Source organism: Xenopus laevis, chromosome 2S (assembly GCF_017654675.1).
Source record: "Xenopus laevis strain J_2021 chromosome 2S, Xenopus_laevis_v10.1, whole genome shotgun sequence".
In the NCBI taxonomy this organism is placed as follows: Eukaryota; Metazoa; Chordata; class Amphibia; order Anura; family Pipidae; genus Xenopus; species Xenopus laevis.
The window spans coordinates 103,812,124-103,830,672 of NC_054374.1; the positions used below are offsets into that span (position 1 = coordinate 103,812,124).

The window sequence follows — 18,549 nt, forward strand, 5'->3', positions numbered from 1 at the left end:
AATTAAAATAGAGTCTGTGGGAGATGACCTTCCTGTAATTCTGAGCTTTCTGGATAACGGGTTCCTGAATAACTGATCTTTTACCTGTAGTAATCAAGGTTTCTCCCAAGGTATTGTGTGTGTGTATATATATATATATATATATATATATATATATATATATATATATATATATATATATATATATATATATATATATATATACTTTTAAGATATAAATACCATATACAAACATATAATGATTGATAGATATTTGTGTATTAAAAGAAACATTTATTTATATACTCATGAGCAAGCATGTACTGTACCCAACAAGGCTTAACATGAAAAAATTGTGTTTAATCAATACATTTGATTTCCTGAGTTATCTAAATGATTTTGCTGTAGGCAGTGTTTCATAGCAGTGTATTCCAGACAGGCTTGTTACAGAGCACATTTTATAAGCCCAGGTTAGTTCCAATAAGCATTCAAAACAAAGCTTGTGTAGCATTTTTTTGCTGCATAAATTTTGAAATCATAGTCTACATATAAAAAGATACTACAAATAACAATTTAAATGTGCTAAGATTATCCTGCGGATGATACCGAATGTTGAATTATGGTACAGGTATGGGATCCGTAATCCAAGAACTCATTATTCAGAAAGCTCCAAATTCTGGAAGGGTCACCTCCCACAGACTCCATTTTAATCAAATAATTACAATTTTAAAAAAAATTTTCTCTGTAATAATAAAACAGTACCTTGTAACCGTCTAAGATATAGTTAATCCATATTGGAGGAAAAGCAATCCTATTGGTTTTATTTAATGTTAAAATGATCTTTTGTAGACTTCAGATATGGAGATTCAAATTATAGAAATACCTGTTATCTGGGAAACCAACAGGTAACAGGTACATTACTTGTATATTAACATAACAAATATAGTGACTTTTAGACAGTTTTTCTTAAATGTACATTCCAAAAATGAATAACTTGCTTCTTGAAACTTAGTAAATGAGGTTGTATAGGACAATAAACAATAAGCAATACGCATTTAATACATTAGTTCATACATTTCTCAGCTACCGAAATGTCAGTCCCCACTGAGCAATTTTCCACTCTCATTCCTTGTACTCGGAGACCATAATTTCTGCCAGCATACTTCTTTACCTTCAGTAAGACAATTCTTAAAGGAGAACTAAACCCTAAAAATGAATAGGGCTAAAAATGCCATATTTTATTTACTGAATTTATTGTATCAGCCTAAAGTTTTAGCATCTCAGTGGGCTCTGAGCAGCTGTTGAGAAGCTAAGCTTAGGGGTCCGTTACAAATTATTAAGCATAAAGTGAGGTTGGCCTGTAATAGATGCTACAAGGCTGATTATTAAATTCTGATGCTAATTGAACTGGTTTCTGTGCTGGCAAGTAGTAGTTATCTATATTAATTATTAATCAGCCTTGTAGTGTGACATTTCTATTCTATGTGTACTGTATATTGTGAGTTGGTCCCTAAGCTCAGTAAGTGACAGCAGCACAGAGCATGTGCAGTGAATCAGCAGAAAAGAAGATGGAGAGCTACTGGGGCTTCTTTGGAGACACAGAGTTTAACTGCTAAGGGTCTGTAGTTGCCTTGGGCTGTTACATAAGTCCAAAACATAATGTACAACATTTCTACCTACTTCTTTAGTTAAGCTTTAGTTAGTAATGGTTTGAGTTCCCAGTTTAAATGGAGATGATGAGAAAAGGGTAACATATAAATGTAATACTGGCAGCCAGTTCACTAGGTCAATGTTCCTTAGTAATGTTACTTAATTTGTTTACTAATCTCTTTTAGGCAAATTTAAAACAGTCTGTTGAACTGATTCAGAATAAACCAGCAAATGCAGTAGCTGAATTTCATGGGCAATTAAAAGAGCCAAAGCGAAGCACACCGTCTGTTCCGTTACATGGTAAGTTAAGCATGGTTCACTGATTTTTTCATGTGTTTCTTTTTTGGTGTGTTTTTTTTTTAAGGGGCAGATTTATCAAGGGTCGAATTTCGAAGTACAAAAAACTTCTAAATTCGACCATCGAATTGAAAAACTTGGAATTCTAATATCGAATTCAAAGTTTTTTCACCGAATTTGGCCATCATAAAATCGAATAAAAATTATTTGGCGAAGTATTGAAGTTTTTTTAAAGCGACAGTACTTCGATTATCGAATGGTCGAATATTCGAACGATTTTTACTTCGAATCGTAGTCTAAGTAAATTCAAAGTCGTAGTATCTTATTCGATGGTCGAAGTATACAAAAAATTACTTCGAATTTTTTTACTTAGAAAATTCCCTCGAATTCACATCGACCCTTGATAAATCTGCCCCTAAGTGTACATCTCCATTCCTAACACTGCCTTATGCATTAGAAGATTTACATGATTCATCTTATGCATTAGAAGATTTACATGATTAACCTTATGCATTAGAAGATTTACTTACTGAATTAATTTAAAAAAATCTATTTTTGGGATGCATTAAAATATACAGATTCCTATGTTGTCACAGATTCACCTTAAGAAAAATCATATTCCTTTTTACAGCCTTGCAGTTGTCTTCACATGTAGAAAAAGAAGGTACAACTACACAAAGACAAGTTACCCTGTCTGCAGAGCCATCCTGGATGGAACTCGCGAAGAAGAAATCTCAGGCGTGGAGTGACATGCCTCAGAAAATAAAATGATAGAATTTTATTGAACTATTATAGAATTCTTTGAAAAAAGTAAAAAGTTATTTGCAGTACAATCCTTGTTAAATGATAAAAATAAAGTCCCAAGATAACAGTAATAAATCAGGGATCTCCAGGGCTGGATTTACATAGCGAGCACCCCTAGGCCCACTGCCGTTCATCGCCTCTGTTCACTCCCCTTTATTCCTGCAAATTTTCCATCATTGGGACCGGGCAATGGGGATTGGCGCATGGGAAATTTAAAAAACTATCGTATCTCCTGTGCATACCCAGTATTTCTGAACCAATGTGGTGTGATTGGGCAGCATGCCACCCTCTAAAATCCTGCTGCCCTAGGCCTGGGCCTTGGTGGCCTTTCCACAAATCCGGGCCCGGGGATCTCCAAGCTGTGGTCCTTCAACAGGTAATTGCAACTCACCGCATTTCACTGACAATCAGAATTTAAAGGATGCTAGTTATAGCTGAAGTAACAGAACAAGGCTTAAATCTAGGCCTCATTTAGGTTCAAAGTTCAGGGTATACATTATAAAACCTGCCGATGGCAAGACTATGCAGCTTGCGCTGGATTACATGCAAGGTGCATAGAACTGTCTGCACTGTAAACTCATGGATACAAATGCTGCATAGAAGAAATTGCATAATTCTAGGCCCCCCAGCACTTTAATTTATGGTACTTGTAAATGTAGTTGTTTTGTACCCAATAATAGCATAAAATAAAGGTGTGTAAAAAGGTGGAATTACAAATACCACACATTACCATGTTAATCGCATGTTTCACTGTGTAAAATCATATATAAAGCTGTGCAATGTATGTATGACTTAGTATAAAATTTGGATGTAAAAGCATTTTACACAGACTTAGACTTATAGCCAATTTGTAGTAAATGTTTGTGCTTTTACAAAGGAAATTTTTTACCCTAAACCCGGCCCTGCTGTACTCTTTTAAACATGTATTTCATATTTTCAGTGTTTATTACTGATAATGTTTATTTTGAGTAGTGTTTGAACAGTGTGTTCTGAATTCTAAGAGATGTGTCTCCATTTGACATACATTTATGGAAGAGAAACTGTGGATGTACATCTGTTTCATAAATAGTGCCTATTACTTATTAATTGTTTTTTGTTTGTTCGAGTGTTTCATTAATAACCATTCCTTATACAAACAAACTAAACTTGCTCTAAGTCCCAGGCACATAGTTTGAGTCCTTGGTTGCAACATAAAAAAAAATGGACCAGGGATGGATTTTTTAGGTTTAGGGAATATAAAATATTCCGTGATTTCCCTGGTTAAGATAACTGACTCCTAGCTTCCAGCAGTGAGATCCACTGTAAAATGTAACTTTTTAAATTTTGGTGCTGTCCACGATTTTTCTATATGGATTATCCATTGGTAAGTAGGTGGGAGCCATGTCCACAGTGACTACACTGTATTATTATGAATCTGTGCTGACTACAGTTTGTTATAACTAGGGATGCACCGAATCCACTATTTTGGATTAGGCCCAACCCCCGACTATTTTGTGAAAGATTCAGCCGAATACTGAACCGAATCAAACCCTAATTTGCATATGCAAATCAATGAGGGGGAGAGGAAAATATAGCCGCTAAAAAAAAAATACTTCCTTGTTTTATGACAAAAAGTCACATAACTTTAAGGATTCGGATTCAGGTTCGGCCAGACCCAAGGATTCGGCCGAATCCTGCTGAAAATGCTCGAATCGTGGCCGGATACCGAACTGAATCTTGGATTCAGTGCATCCCTAGTTGTAACTAATTGACTCCTGATTTGTCAGAGCGCTAAGCCTTTAGTTTCTGAGCATGTTATCTAGAAGAAACAAAGCTAAATCTTCATTTAATGGCACTGCCTTAGTATGTATTAAGATTACAGAGTCCTGTACACAGCCTCAGTTTACTGCAGTTATTGGACACTGTACTTAACTCTTGCTGATATTGGATGCAGGCTTAGCAATGTGGTTAAGGCAAACTGAGTGCAATCATTCGTTAACTTTGTATACGGCAACCCCTTGTAATTAAGAGAACTGCCCATTTGCCAGGCAGTAGGTCATTGCAGTGTCAGACTGGCCAACCAGGATACTAGGAAAATTCCTGGTGTCAGCGGGCCCTCGTTCTGCTAAACATTTGCCCTATTTCATGGCCATTTTCTATTTCTATGAGAACAAAGATACTGAATAGATGGAATAATAGATTATAGTATGTAAAGAAAAGAGACTAGGAGAATAGAGGTTGAGTGAGGAGAGGAAGAAAATAGTACTGAGAGTGGGCCCCTAGTCTTAGGTTTTTGTGTGGGCCCCTGGTATACCAGTCAGTCACTGTTTATGCCCAACTGCTAGATGGTAAAAAACACATGAGGTAGAAGGTATGCATCATTATATATCTCAAATACAACAAAAAGTAATTATTATGATGATTTGTAAGCCATACTTAGTAATTTCTGCAACAACATTCGGACTTTTACAGACATGATAATTGCCAAGTTTTACAACTTGGCATTGTTTGCGGGGGACAATACAACATTTATATTCATCTGCTACCTCGGGGCAGAAAAAAGGTAGAAACTCATGTGTATCTATAAAAAGCTACTTTCTATGCAATAAATGTATGTGTGTGTTAGAAAACTAAATACTGTTTTCTTCACAGAGGCTGATTGACATCTGTTACATTCCAAAACAATAGAAATTGCTAGTCAATCCAAAAGAGTCAGGCATCCAGTGTCAGCCATCTTGAATCCTGAATAATGTACTCTGTAGGTACTGTGTGGGAAAGAACATTTGGGGCTCAAGTTAAGTTATATATTTATAGTACTGTACATATCTGTGCCTATACTGATCAAAAGAGATGAAAAACAAAAAAAAGGGATTTTCTTACCGGTAAATCCTTTTCTCCCGGGCCCGTACTGTCAGTGCAGACGTCTGGGTTAATGCTGGTCACCTCTGGAGGCAGGACAAAAGAATAAGATCTGTAGCTCCTACTTCCCCTATATCCATGGGGCTCTCTCCTCCCATGCTCAGTTTTTCGTTTCATAGCCAGGAGTAGAGACAGGTAGCAGGAACACTTATACAACAGTGGAATGTAGAACGAATGTAGAACATAACTGTTAAACAATTAACAATACCGGTAACTGGGCCGCAAAGGACCCTTGGCAATAGCCAACACCTCCATAAGAAAAAAAAGGGAGGGACTTACTGCACTGACAGTACGGGCCCGGGAGAAAAGGATTTACTGGTAAGAAAATCCCTTTTTCCCAGGGTGGCCCGTCCTGTCAGTGCAGACGTCTGGGGACGTTCAAAAGCAGTCTCCACCAGACAGGGAGGGTAGCAGCTTAGGTAGTAACTATTGCCTGAAGCAGTTTTCTCCCATAAGCCGCTTCCGAGGAAGCAAAAGTGTTTAGCTTATAGAACTTGGTAATGGATTGAAGACTAAGTTGCTGCTTTGCAGATTTGTTCTGGTGAAGCCAGATTTTGTAGTGCCCATGAAGCGCTTACAGCTCTGGTGGAGTGCGCCTTCACTTGTAAAGGTATTGGTCTTTGAGCTTGTCTATAAACGTAAGATATGGTATCCACCAACCATCTTGAGATTGTTTGCTTTGAGGCTCCGAAACCCTTTTTGAAGGGACTGTACGTGACAAGTAGAGTATCTGTGCATCTGAAGGAAGACCTTTTGGTGTAGACCTTTAGTGCCCTCACAACATCAAGACAGTGAAGCTAACGTTCTGCATCATTCTTTGCCTCCGGGCAGAGAGACTACAATTTCCTGATTGATGTGGAAAGCTGACACCACTTTCAGCAGGAACGACCGTGGTGTACTAAGTACTGCCTTGTCCCTATGGAATATCAGCCATGGTTCCTTAACGGATAGGGCTTGGATCTCCGAGACTCTCCTTGCCGAGCAGATTGCGAGAAGAAACTTCACCTTCCATGTAAGAAACTTAGGGGCAGATTTACTAAGGGTTCGAATTTCGAAGTACAAAAAACTTCGAAATTCGACCATCGAATTAAAAAACTTTGAATTTGAATATCAAATTTGGCAATCCTGCGGTCGAATAAAAAACGTTCGATCGATAGCGATCAATCGAAGGATTTCTATTCGACCAAAAAAAACTTAAAAAAGTGCTGTGGAAGGTCCCAATACTTTTTTCTAAAGAGACAGTACTTAGATTATCGAATAGTCGAACGATTTTTACTTCGAATCATTCTAATCGAAGTTGAATGGTCGAATATAGCCTATTCAATGGTCGAAGTACCCAAAAATTTACTTAGAAATTCGAACTTTTTGACATTCGAACCATTCACTCGAGCTTAGTAAATCTGCCCCTTAATGTCGCAGGATCGGATAGGTTCAAACGACTCCCACTGCAGAGCCCTAAGGACTAAATTCAAGTCCCATGGTGGTGTAGGATCTTTGAAAGGAGGCTTGATGTGCCTGACTGCTTGAAAGAACTGTTTAACTTCCTGAACTGGAAAAGGATGGATAGTGCCGACGTTTGTGTCTTCAAGGCCTCCAACCCTAGGCCCTTATCTAGTCCCCTCTGTAGGAAGGTGAGAAACTGAGGTGTAGAACACTGTTGCCACCGTAGGTTGTTGAGTTTACACATGTCTGACTAAAAGACTCTCCAAATTCTGTGATAAGCCCTTGAAGTGGTTTGCTTTCTTGCCTTAAGTAATGTATTAATTACTGGTTCAGGAAATCACCTGTCCTTCCACAGTTGGGTTTCAAGTTCCACACCGACAGCTTCGACATTTCTAATTTGTTGTGGAGTGTCGGCCCCTGAGTCAGAAGGTCCCATCGCATTGGCAGCCACCATGGAGGGGACACTAACATTGAGAACAGGTCTGCATACAAGTCCTTCTTGGCCAGTCTGGAGCTATTAGTATTGCGGGAACTTCCTCGCTCTTTATCATCCTTATCACTCGTGGCAGGAGTGGAAAGGGAGAAAGGACGTAAACTAGGCGAAATGACCAAGGGATTACCAAGGCGTCTATGGCCTCTGCCCTCGGGTCCCTTGACCTTGTGCAGTAGTTTCGTGTTCTTGTACGAAGCCGTAAGATCTATCTTGGGGACCCCCATCCTGTCTATTATGGTCTGGAACACTTCTGGGCGGAGTGACCACTCCGCTTGGTCTATGGTGTTGCTGCTGAGATAATCTGCTTCCCAATTCTCCACCCCAGGTATGAATATCGCTGAGATAGCAGGCACGTTGTCCTCTGCCCACTCAAAGATTCTGGATACCTCCAACATGGCAGCCCTGCTTCGCGTTCCCCCCTGGTGGTTGATGTAGGCTACTGTAATTGCGTTGTCCGACTATACTCGGGTTGGCTTTGACTGAAGTAGAGACGACCAGTGGTAAAGTGCGTTTCGAACTGCACAAAGTTTTAAAGGAGAAGGAAAGTCTAAAATCAACTTAAGCTCTAAGTGTTGACCATGAAAAGCAAATACCTTTACTAGCAAGCATTCCCACATTCATTTTTTCATTAATCTTTAGGCTGCAATTGTTTTTTTAAAAAGTTGAAACATGTAGATAAAAGCATACCAATGCTGCAGTCCAGAAATGTTCTCAATAGGGCACACGCATGCGCAGTAGCTCTCAGCCGTGCCCTGCGCATGCACACTAGGTTCTTGTGGGCTCCGTGTGAAGCATGAAGTTTTGGTCACGTGATGATGCCGTTCCTTCGTTGACCTCTCTGCCTCCACCTCATTGAATCAAGCTCCAATCGCGCTCCTGCTTCTCTGTTGCGTGAAAACAAAGGGAAGCTTTGAAGCTCCTGCGCTCGCTCTGGTTTTAATTTACAGTTTGTCAGCGAGCGCAGGAGCTGAGGAGCGGAGCTAAAAAATAAATCAAGCAACCCAGCGTGCGGGTCTGTCTGACCCGCACGCTGTCTGTAGTCTGTAGTAATGCATTATTAATAAAGGAAAGCTCCTTGTTTGCAAAGTCAGTCAGACAATGCATGTAAGACTACATCACCGGGGTCCACGTAGGATGTGCATGCGCAGTACAGAGGAAGCCAATTTGAAAATGACGGCGCCAAAATGTTAACAGCGCCGAAAGTTCTGAATGCAGGTGCACAGAAGCAGCAGTGATCTTAAAGTTATTAATGCAGCGTTTCAGGAGGGGGCCTGATGGCAAACCTAATGAAGTAGGTTTCATTTTTTTTGTTTCCTTCTCCTTTAAGACATTTATGTGAAGTCTTGTTTCCTCCTGGGACCAAAGGCCTTGGCAAGACTGACCCTCCATGTGGGCCCCCATCCTGTCAGACTGGCATCTGTACTTAACACCTTCCTCAGTCGAAGTGCCCATAGCTGGACCCTGGATAAGTTGTGGCCACATAGCCACCACCTGATCTGTGACTTGACTACTCTGCTGATAGGAATCAACTGTGACAAATCTTTGTGATTCCTGTTCCAAGCCTGGAGAAATGCTGTTTGAAGTGCCCTGATGTGAAAATGAGAGTACGGGATTGCTTCCAGTGCTGAGACCATTAGGCCAAGAAGCCGTAGGCAATCCTCTGCCGACGTAGTTTGACTTGCCAGGAACCGTCGGGTTGTGAAATGCAAGTGGGTTATCTTCTCCCCAGGAAGGGAAATGGTTTGGGTCTTGGTAAGACACGTGGCGCTGTGGTCAGGCCGAATGGTAGGGCTTGAAATTGAATATGTTCCTCTGCCACTGCAAACCTCAAAAACTTCTGATGGCTGGGATGTATAGGTATGTGAATATACGCGTCCTTCAGATCTATGGTTGTCATGTATTGTCTTGGTTCCATTGAGTTTATTACCGATCAAAGGGTTTCCATCTTGAAATGCTGCTTCTTGACCAACTTGTTGAGTAGTTTTAGGTTTAGAACTGGCCTGTACTGACCTCCTTGCCTGTTGACTAAGAAGAGGTTGGTGTAGAACCCTCTGAAGCGTTGTTGTTGTGGGACTCGCATTATCACATTGTTGTGTAATAATTCTTGTAGACAAGAGTGGAGTGCTGATTGTTTTGCAGGATTGCGGGGAATTGAGGAGGGCACGAATGCTCACCTGGAGGGGAGGGATGCGAAGGATATTTTGTAGCCCTCCTTCACAATCTGAAGCGCCCATTTGTCTTGGACGTTGTCTTGCCAACCCTGGGAGAACTGAAGAAGCCTTCCCCCGACGGCCCCTGTTGCTCCCGGTGTGATCTGACTTTCATGCGTCATTGGTCTTTGGGGGACCTGGCTTCCTGTTTTGCTTGTGGCGGGGAGGCCAGGGGGTACTCTTTCGGTTCATGTATGTGGTTGAAGAAGATTGACCCTGGTTCTGGTTTCTATAGGAATGAAAGGAACGAGACAAAGACCCCCACTGTCTGTTGGGTTGTCTTTGGTTGGTCTCGGGCCGGGGCCTTCTCCCTTGGGGAAGGAATGCACTCTTGCCCTCTGTCACTTTAGTGATGATTTGTTTTAATTCAGGTCCAAATAGATGCTCCCCCGAGAATGGAAGGGCTATGAGTCTGCCCTTTGAAGCGTTGTCTCCTGACCAGTGACGTAGCCACAGGGCTCTGCGGGCAACAATTGTGTAAGCGGATGCCTGTGCTGATAAATGGATGGAAGCCTCACTAATAAAATCTAGAGCCGTAACAATATATCCCAGTTCGGCCTGCAGCACGTTATCCTGTTCATACTGTGAGTCCTGAGTCCAAAACTTTGTTGTACGAGCCAAACCAGCTGTTGCTGTAGCTGGTCTAAAAGTGGCTGCTATGTTGACGTAATTTCTCCTGAGATTATTCTCCATTCGTTTATCCATGTGATCCGTGAATGCCGTGGCATCCTCTGTTGGGAGAGTGGTGTACCTTGAAAGTCGGGAAATCGCTGACTCTACCTTGGGCGCTTTGTTCCATTTGTCTCCATATTCCTGAGGAACCGGAAACTTTGATTATCCTTTTGTCCTTCCTCCAGAGGTGACCAGCATTAACCCAGACGTCTACACTGACAGGACGGGCCGCCCTGGGAAATGAATGTATGAGCCTTTGATCTTGGCTCACCTCAACACTGATGAAAAAGAAACCTGGAATTTTCATATATGATGTTGGCACAATGGTAGTTTTATGAATTCCTGCTTGTTCTGTTTATGTATTGCTCTGCTATACAGCACTGTGTGCACAAGTAGCGCTGTATATATATATATATAAAAATATATATATATATATATATATATATATACATACATACATTGATCATAGAAGCCAGTGCTGCCACATTTTACTGAATTTCCCAAGTCCATTTATGTGTTCTATAACTTTGGCTGGAACTGTAGTGATTTGCTATGTAGTATTTCCTATGTACAGTTTAATAAATGAATAGTGGAATATTTAGGTTGGTTACTGTATTCATTGCATGTGTTTATATTATTATTCTTGTATTTTTTAATCTGTATATTTTTCACTTTAGTCTTAATTCTTCTCTGATACTAAAACACGACCTGTGCAAAGGTATGGCTGATTTCTTTGCCATATAGCAATACAGGACTGTATAAGTTTAGCTTCTGAATACCATCATGGGGGCAGTAATGTCAAGCAAAACATCTGCTTGCTTATCCCAAACCGCTGTATAAGCAAGGAGCAGGGTACTGGGAAAATGCATAATGAATTAAGTAAGCAACTGAGCATATTGCAGCTTTTATATTATTAAAATTATGTACAGATATGGGATCCGTTATCTGAAAACCCAGAAAGCTCCAAACTATGGAAAGGTTGTCTTCCATAGACTCCATATTATCTGAATAATCCAATTTTTTAAAAATGATTTCCTTTTTCTCTGTAATAATAAAAGCTCTACATGTACTTGATCCAAACTAAGATATAATCAATCCTTATTGGAAGCAAAACCAGCCTAGGCATGAAGATCCAAATAACAGAAAGATCCATTATCTGGAATACCCCCAGGTCCCGAGGATTCTGGGCAACAGGTGCAATACCTGTACAAACCATGAGCCTGTATTTAGAGCTATAAGGATCATGTTTTTCTATATGTTCACTTCTGGCAACATATTATGGTCTATTTGGATCTCTTCGGGCTACTTCTGATCAGTGACTGGTGATTAGGGGTTTATTTAAATCTTTCAAGTTCATTGTTTCTTGCTACTCTTCTCATTAGGTGCAGGGAAGAGCAAGGGTTCTCAATCAGGGCTACAGAAAAATGTTTTCCCTGCAGTTATTGTTTTTGAGGATATATGTGATAGGAGTGGCTAAGCTTGGTGCCTTTCCCCACAAAAAGAGTAACAGAAGCCCTTTGTTCTAAGGTTTTTCCAAATGCTATCATTAGAATACTGCATTCTATGTATATGACTGATTAGAGCACTTAACTAAATTAGTAGATGCTGCTTAAATTACTTGAAATGATAATACATTATAGAGATAGCTAAATATCAAGGAAGCAATCAAAAATTGAGAATGACCTCACCATCCTCAAGTAGATTTTTATCTACTTTTAATTACATTTTGAAAGTAATGACATGACCTTGATTGTGATCTAAGGGAGCTTAATTGACTCTCAAATAAATGTCATGGCCTACTATGTGCCCTTTTACAGTTAGGTGTTCAGCCTCAGCTGCCATAGATTTAGCTCTGCATTTTCTAAATATAAGCCATCGTATTTTAGTAAATCTTGCAAAGCAACTTCATTTGGTGCTGTGTTGGTCTTGTATTGACCAAATGTCTCACACTTCTCAGAAATTTTTGGTTGTAAACAGCAGGAAAAAGTTCTCTCTGACAAATCTATCTAAGGGGATTATAGCTCCACAAGAAAACTGTAAGCTCTCTCAACAACAGTAAGCAATCCTGCCATTGAATCCTGGTTACAAGATATACAAATCAAATGTTCTTTTCAAGAAAGCTCTGTGCCAACTATTGGGATGGGTTCCTTCTCTTTAGCATCACCATCTCAGGAACTAATGATGAATAAATCCTGCAGTTGAGGTCTGAATTCTGGTATGAATGCACATCTTTATGATCCCTATCCTTCCATAAGCAATCATACAGTATATGAATTAGAGAGATTCGGGGACAAAAATGTAGTTAATGAAATGGAAAATGTTATGGGAGACTCTAAGGAAGAAAGGTTAAAGGCCTTTTTTACAACAGGGAGTGGCAGGTTCTGGCATCAAGTGAGAAGCCTGGGGAGAATCCAATATCTCCCATTGACCAGGTCTGCCCAGTCCCCAGTAGTGCAGAACTAGCACATTTTTAACCCTTCCCCCCTTTGATTGGTGACCCAACTGCCTAACATTTTGTCAAGACTTGAGTGGAGGAAGAGACCTGTGTCAGGCAAGGAAGAAAACATATTACACAAATGACTTGTACCCATATTTTGGTTTCCACACAAACCTAACAACAGGTTTTCTATAAATATATAAAATAGTAAGTGTTGCACATGTATAGCATTGTCAGGACACCACTTGGTCTTTTCTACTTTTTTAGCACAATTACTAGCCAGCGGTTTGTAGAATGTTATTCACTGTAGAGTTATAGTTATAGCTACATAGATACATACAGTGAAGTGTCCATATTACATACCCTAACATTAAGTTTTCCATATATTATACTAATTTTGTGGTCCCACCAATATATAATGCATAAGAAAGGTTAAAAGGGTCATCCAAAAACACACAATGGGTGGGATACAGGACAGGAGCAGGACAGGGGAGTGAGTTTCAAAAATATATATTATGATTGGATTAGAGATTATGATTAGAGATAATCATTGTAGGCAAAACCCACATGTTACCTGTACCTATGAGATTCAATAGTAAATGTAGTTACACAGCTATATGCAGGTTCATTATAGTATCTATAACTCGCACACAGGGTTTGTCAGTCCTTTTCACAGTTGCCCTTACACATACACATTAACAAGGGGCAGATTTATCAAAGGTCGAGGTGAGTTTTAGAATGAAAATACATTCGAATTTCAAGCTATTTTTTGTGTACTTCGACTAGAGAATAGTCCAAATTTGATTCAAATTTGAAAAACCATTCGCCATCTAAAACCTGCCAAATTGCTGTTTTAGCCTATGGGGGACCTCCTAGAACCTATTTGGAGTCAATTGGTCGACTTTGAAAAATCGAAGGTTTCTTTTGGAAAAACTTTGAATCGAATTCGATCGAAATGTGCTATTCCTTCGATTTGTAATATTCGCACACCATGTTTGTAAAAAATAAACGCAGAGTTTAAAAGATATGCAGCTTTAGAAAAAATACTCATCTGTACAGAGGTATCGCAACATTTCGGGAGGCAATCCGCACCCTTTCTCAAGCTTATCTCCGTATGAGTAGAGATGTCGCGAACTGTTCGCCGGCGAACTTGTTCGCGCGAACATCGGGTGTTCGCGCTCGCCGGAAGTTCGCGAACGTCGCGCGACGTTCGCCATTTTGGGTTCGCCATTGTTGGCGCTTTTTTTTGCCCTCTCACCCCAGACCAGCAGGTACATGGCAGCCAATCAGGAAGCTCTCCCCTGGACCACTCCCCTTCCCTATAAAAACCGAAGCCCTGCAGCGTTTTTTCACTCTGCCTGTGTGTGCTGAAGAGATAGTGTAGGGAGAGAGCTGCTGCCTGTTAGTGATTTCAGGGACAGTTGAAAGTTTGCTGGCTAGTAATCGTTTTGATACTGCTCTGTTATTGGAGGGACAGAAGTCTGCAGGGGTTTGAGGGACATTTAAGCTTAGGTAGCTTTGCTGGCTAGTAATCTACCTTCTACTGCAGTGCTCTGTATGTAGCTGCAGTGGGCAGCTGTCCTGCTTCTGATCTCATCTGCTGACTGCTGCAATAACAGTAGTCCTTGTAAGGACTGCTTTTATTTATTTTTTTGTTGTTTTACTACTACTACTACTACTACTATAAGAGCCCAGTGCTATTAGTCTAGCAGTGTTGGGGAGTGGGACTGGTGTGCTAATCTGCTGCTCCTAGTAGTTCAGCAGCACCAACTTTAATTTTTTTTTTAATATTCATTTTTTTTTATTTTACTTTTTTTTATTTTACTACCGCTGTAGTAGTGTATAAGTTGACCTTTTAGGCATTATTTGCCCTGTAGGCATTATTTGCACACTGTTTTCTTCAACCCGCCATCTAGCTGTGTGACCTTGTTCACATTCTGTCTAAATATCCATAATATTACCGTCTCCAGAAAAAACACCGGAGTGACTTTTTTCAAGCAGCCATAATATATTTTACGTAATCCGTATCCACCGCTGTAGTAGTGTATACGTTGACCTTGTAGGCATTGTTTGCCCAGTTTTTTTGGCCGCAGCCACTGAAGCACAGAGGCCAGAAAAAATATGCCATATAAATGCTGAAAATAGTCATTTTTTGCCATACGTTGACTCAACGCATATGGCAAAAAATGACTATTTTCAGCATTTATATGGCATATTTTTTCTGGCAACTGTGCTTCAGTGGCTGCGACCAAAAAAACTGGGCAAACAATGCCTACAAGGTCAACGTATGGCAAAAAATGACTATTTTCAGCATTTATATGGCATATTTTTTCTGGCAACTGTGCTTCAGTGGCTGCAACCAAAAAAACTGGGCAAACAATGTCTACAAGGTCAACGTATGGCGAAAAATGACTATTTTCAGCATTTATATGGCATATTTTTTCTGGCAACTGTGCTTCAGTGGCTGCAACCAAAAAAACTGGGCAAACAATGTCTACAAGGTCAACGTATGGCGAAAAATGACTATTTTCAGCATTTATATGGCATATTTTTTATGGCAACTGTGCTTCAGTGGCTGCGTCCAAAAAAACTGGGCAAACAATGCCTACAAGGTCAACGTATGGCAGTTGTTTAAAGAGAACAGTAGATTACTAGCCAGCAAAGCTACCTAAGCTAAAATGTCCCTCAAATCCCTGCAGACTTCTGTCCCTCCAATACAGAGCAGTATCAAGCAGATTACTAGCCAGCAAACTTACTATCATCTGTCCCTGAAATCACTAACAGCTCTCCCCCTACACTATCTCTTCCAAGCACACACAGGCAGATTTTTCAGATACATTTTTGCCCTTGATCCCCCTCTGGCATGCCACTGTCCAGGTCGTTGCACCCTTTAAACAACTTTAAAATCATTTTTCTGGCCAGAAATGTCTTTTCTAGATGTTAAAGTTCGCCTTCCCATTGAAGTCTATGGGGTTCGCGAACCGTTCGCGAACCGCTCGCGTTTTTGCGCAAGTTCGCGAATATGTTCGCGAACTTTTTTTCCGACGTTCGCTACATCCCTACGTATGAGTCAAGCAGCACAAATGGTAATAGTGTCTTTAAGCTGCTTGTGTCTGCAAGCGGCAGAGCCAACCTGACCGGTCACCAAGACAGCGCATACGGGACACGTATTGCCACATCATATGACAAGGGATCTTGGCGCCTCCACCGGTCACAGCAATATGAGCCATATTGTGAGAGGGCAAAATGCCATTAAAGGAGAAGGAAAGGTAAATTACAAATAACGTTGTATAGATTGTCCACAAAATGGAGAGATACTTACAGGATTCCTTGCTCTATACGTTTTCCCCTCTTTCTGTAATCCAATATAGTTGTCAAAATTTTTGTAAGGTGCATAGAAAATAAAATCCGTCCCTCTCGCTATTCATATCTGATCTAATAGGGCTCACACATGCCCTGCACATGCGTACAATATCCTTTTCTTCCCCCATGCGAGCGGCGCTACTGTGGTCAAGTGGCCAATGGGAACGATCACTACCGGTTGCTATAGCAATGCGATCGTTCCTTGGCATAGCTTGCGCTGACTACTGTCAGAACATTTCAAAGATTTCACTGGGTAGAGAGACGCAGCAAAGACAGGCTGTTTGTGGCTTTAATGTATAAGTGACGCGAGAGGTCATGGGGATGGACTCAATTTAGAGCATGGGCAATTCAGACAGGGATACACAGGAGGTGTCGTGCACTCTGTTAACATGGCGGCTGCAAAGTTAAGATGCGGCAGAAACAGGACGGGGTGAGTGAAGGAGAACGAATTGGGCAGTGAAAGTAATGCGGTTCAAGAGGGGAGAACCTAAGCAACATTTAAAGATAGGTTTAAAAAATTACCTTTCCTTCTCCTTTAATACAGAATACAACTTAATGCTTCATAACTTATGGGGAAAGCTAAACATCGGCACAACTATTAGCATTATTGAAACATTTTTTAGCGCATATATTCAGTTACTTCTATATTATAGTGGCCCATATTACCTATATATAAGTATATACAACAGGAAAAGAGAAGGGCAAGTTAACCAAAGATCAGTTCATAAATATATACAGATCAAAGTCGGACTTAATGACTTCAGACGGTGTATCCATTGTACTTCCACCTTTCTTAATAGCAAGACCCTGTTCCCCCCTCATCGTGGTTGTGGAATGTGTTGAATCACCCTGGATCTGAGATCTTCAGCAGAGTGACCTTTTTCAAGGCAATGTTTGGAAACAGGGAGTGTATAATTGCGAGTATTAACTGTAGATCTATGCTGGGAAAATTTATCCCTAACTTTCTGGACCGTCTCGCCCACATAAATCAAGTTACACAGGCACAGCAGCATATAGACAACAAAATTGGTATCACAAAAGTGTCCCCTGATCTTATTAGTCTTGTGTATGTCAGGGAGCCAGGAGGTCCCTCCAGAGAGGTAGTCAGGATCGAGGAGGAAGCCCTCTTGAGGGAGCAAGGTCGCGGTGTCCAAAGGGTTAATAAAAGGAGTAGTCGGAATCCAGGCAAGAGTTCACAGGCAGGCAGATATCAGCAAAGTCCAAAGTCCAGGCAAAGGGTCAGGATATAAATCAGGAACAAGATTTAGCAATATAAACTCACAGGGAACCCAGGATACACACAGGAAATGTTTCCTATACTTGGGCGCCATTCTGGCGTCTAGGTAGCGTTTTTGTATTCGAATTTGGCGCCATAGTGACGTCATTGGCGTCCTTGCGCCGACGTCGGCGTGCTGACGTCATCGCACCGGCGCCGCTACCCACGTGGCGGCCATGGGCGCCGCCATTTTGGGAGCGACGCCGGCAGGGAAGGACGCGCCGCCCGGAGCTCCTGGACCTGCTCCGGGCGGCGATCGTGACAGTGTATCACCGGGCTTTCAAATGTACCTCCTGTCAATACAAATCTGCATCGAGCACAACCTCTACACTGAAACATGCAGTCCCTGGGTGGACCCAAGAAAGTGTATTGTCTCGGTGAAGGAGCCACTTCTGCATGAACAAGTTTTTTGCCCAAAGTGCAACCCTTCCTAAATGACATCATGGGCATCTGTTTAAAATCAGTCGCAGTAGGATAAGTATCTTTTATCTTTGTTTACAAAGTATCTTCCGGAAATTTCACTTTGGGGATGATATTAGCCTACAAAAGTTATACGTTGTGTATTCTCTTTTTTCTTAATGTGTGTCCCAGTTCCAAACTTAATTTTGGCAGTAGCAACACTGTCATCCTAAATATCTGCAGGAATATAAAATCACTTCCACGCCTCATTATCTGCACATCCAGAGAAGTAATTACATGGAGATTGGCTGTCAAAGTGAATGCAAGTCACCCCGCCATAGGAAGAACATGTCATCAATGTACCGCCACCAAGCCAAACAGTGATTGGTAAAGAGGAAACCAGGATAGACGTGCACCTCCTCAAACCAACTCATAGTTTTCCCCATTATTCCTTTGATATATGTTTTACCCAAGATCCATAAGAACCCAATCAACCCTCTGGGGAGGCCAATTGTGGCAGGGATTGGGTCCTTAACTGGGAAAGGTGCAGAGATGTTGGATAAGATACTCAGTCTGATACAGAAAACAAGATCATATATACGTGATACATATGATTTTTTGGGTAAAC

The 18,549-nt window shown here is 40.9% G+C and overlaps 1 protein-coding gene across 1 annotated transcript in view; it reads left to right on the forward strand.

Annotated features, from left to right (window-relative positions):
- The window catches only part of cracdl.S (CRACD like S homeolog), a 50,825-nt gene extending 47,833 nt beyond the window's left edge, over nucleotides 1-2,992 (forward strand). The window contains exons 10-11 of the mRNA XM_041584219.1: nucleotides 1,815-1,929; nucleotides 2,558-2,992. Of these exons, the coding sequence (XP_041440153.1) occupies nucleotides 1,815-1,929; nucleotides 2,558-2,697 (255 nt within the window). The 3' untranslated portion in view covers nucleotides 2,698-2,992. The remainder of the gene's footprint in view (nucleotides 1-1,814; nucleotides 1,930-2,557) is intronic.
- The last annotated feature ends 15,557 nt before the right edge of the window (nucleotides 2,993-18,549 follow it).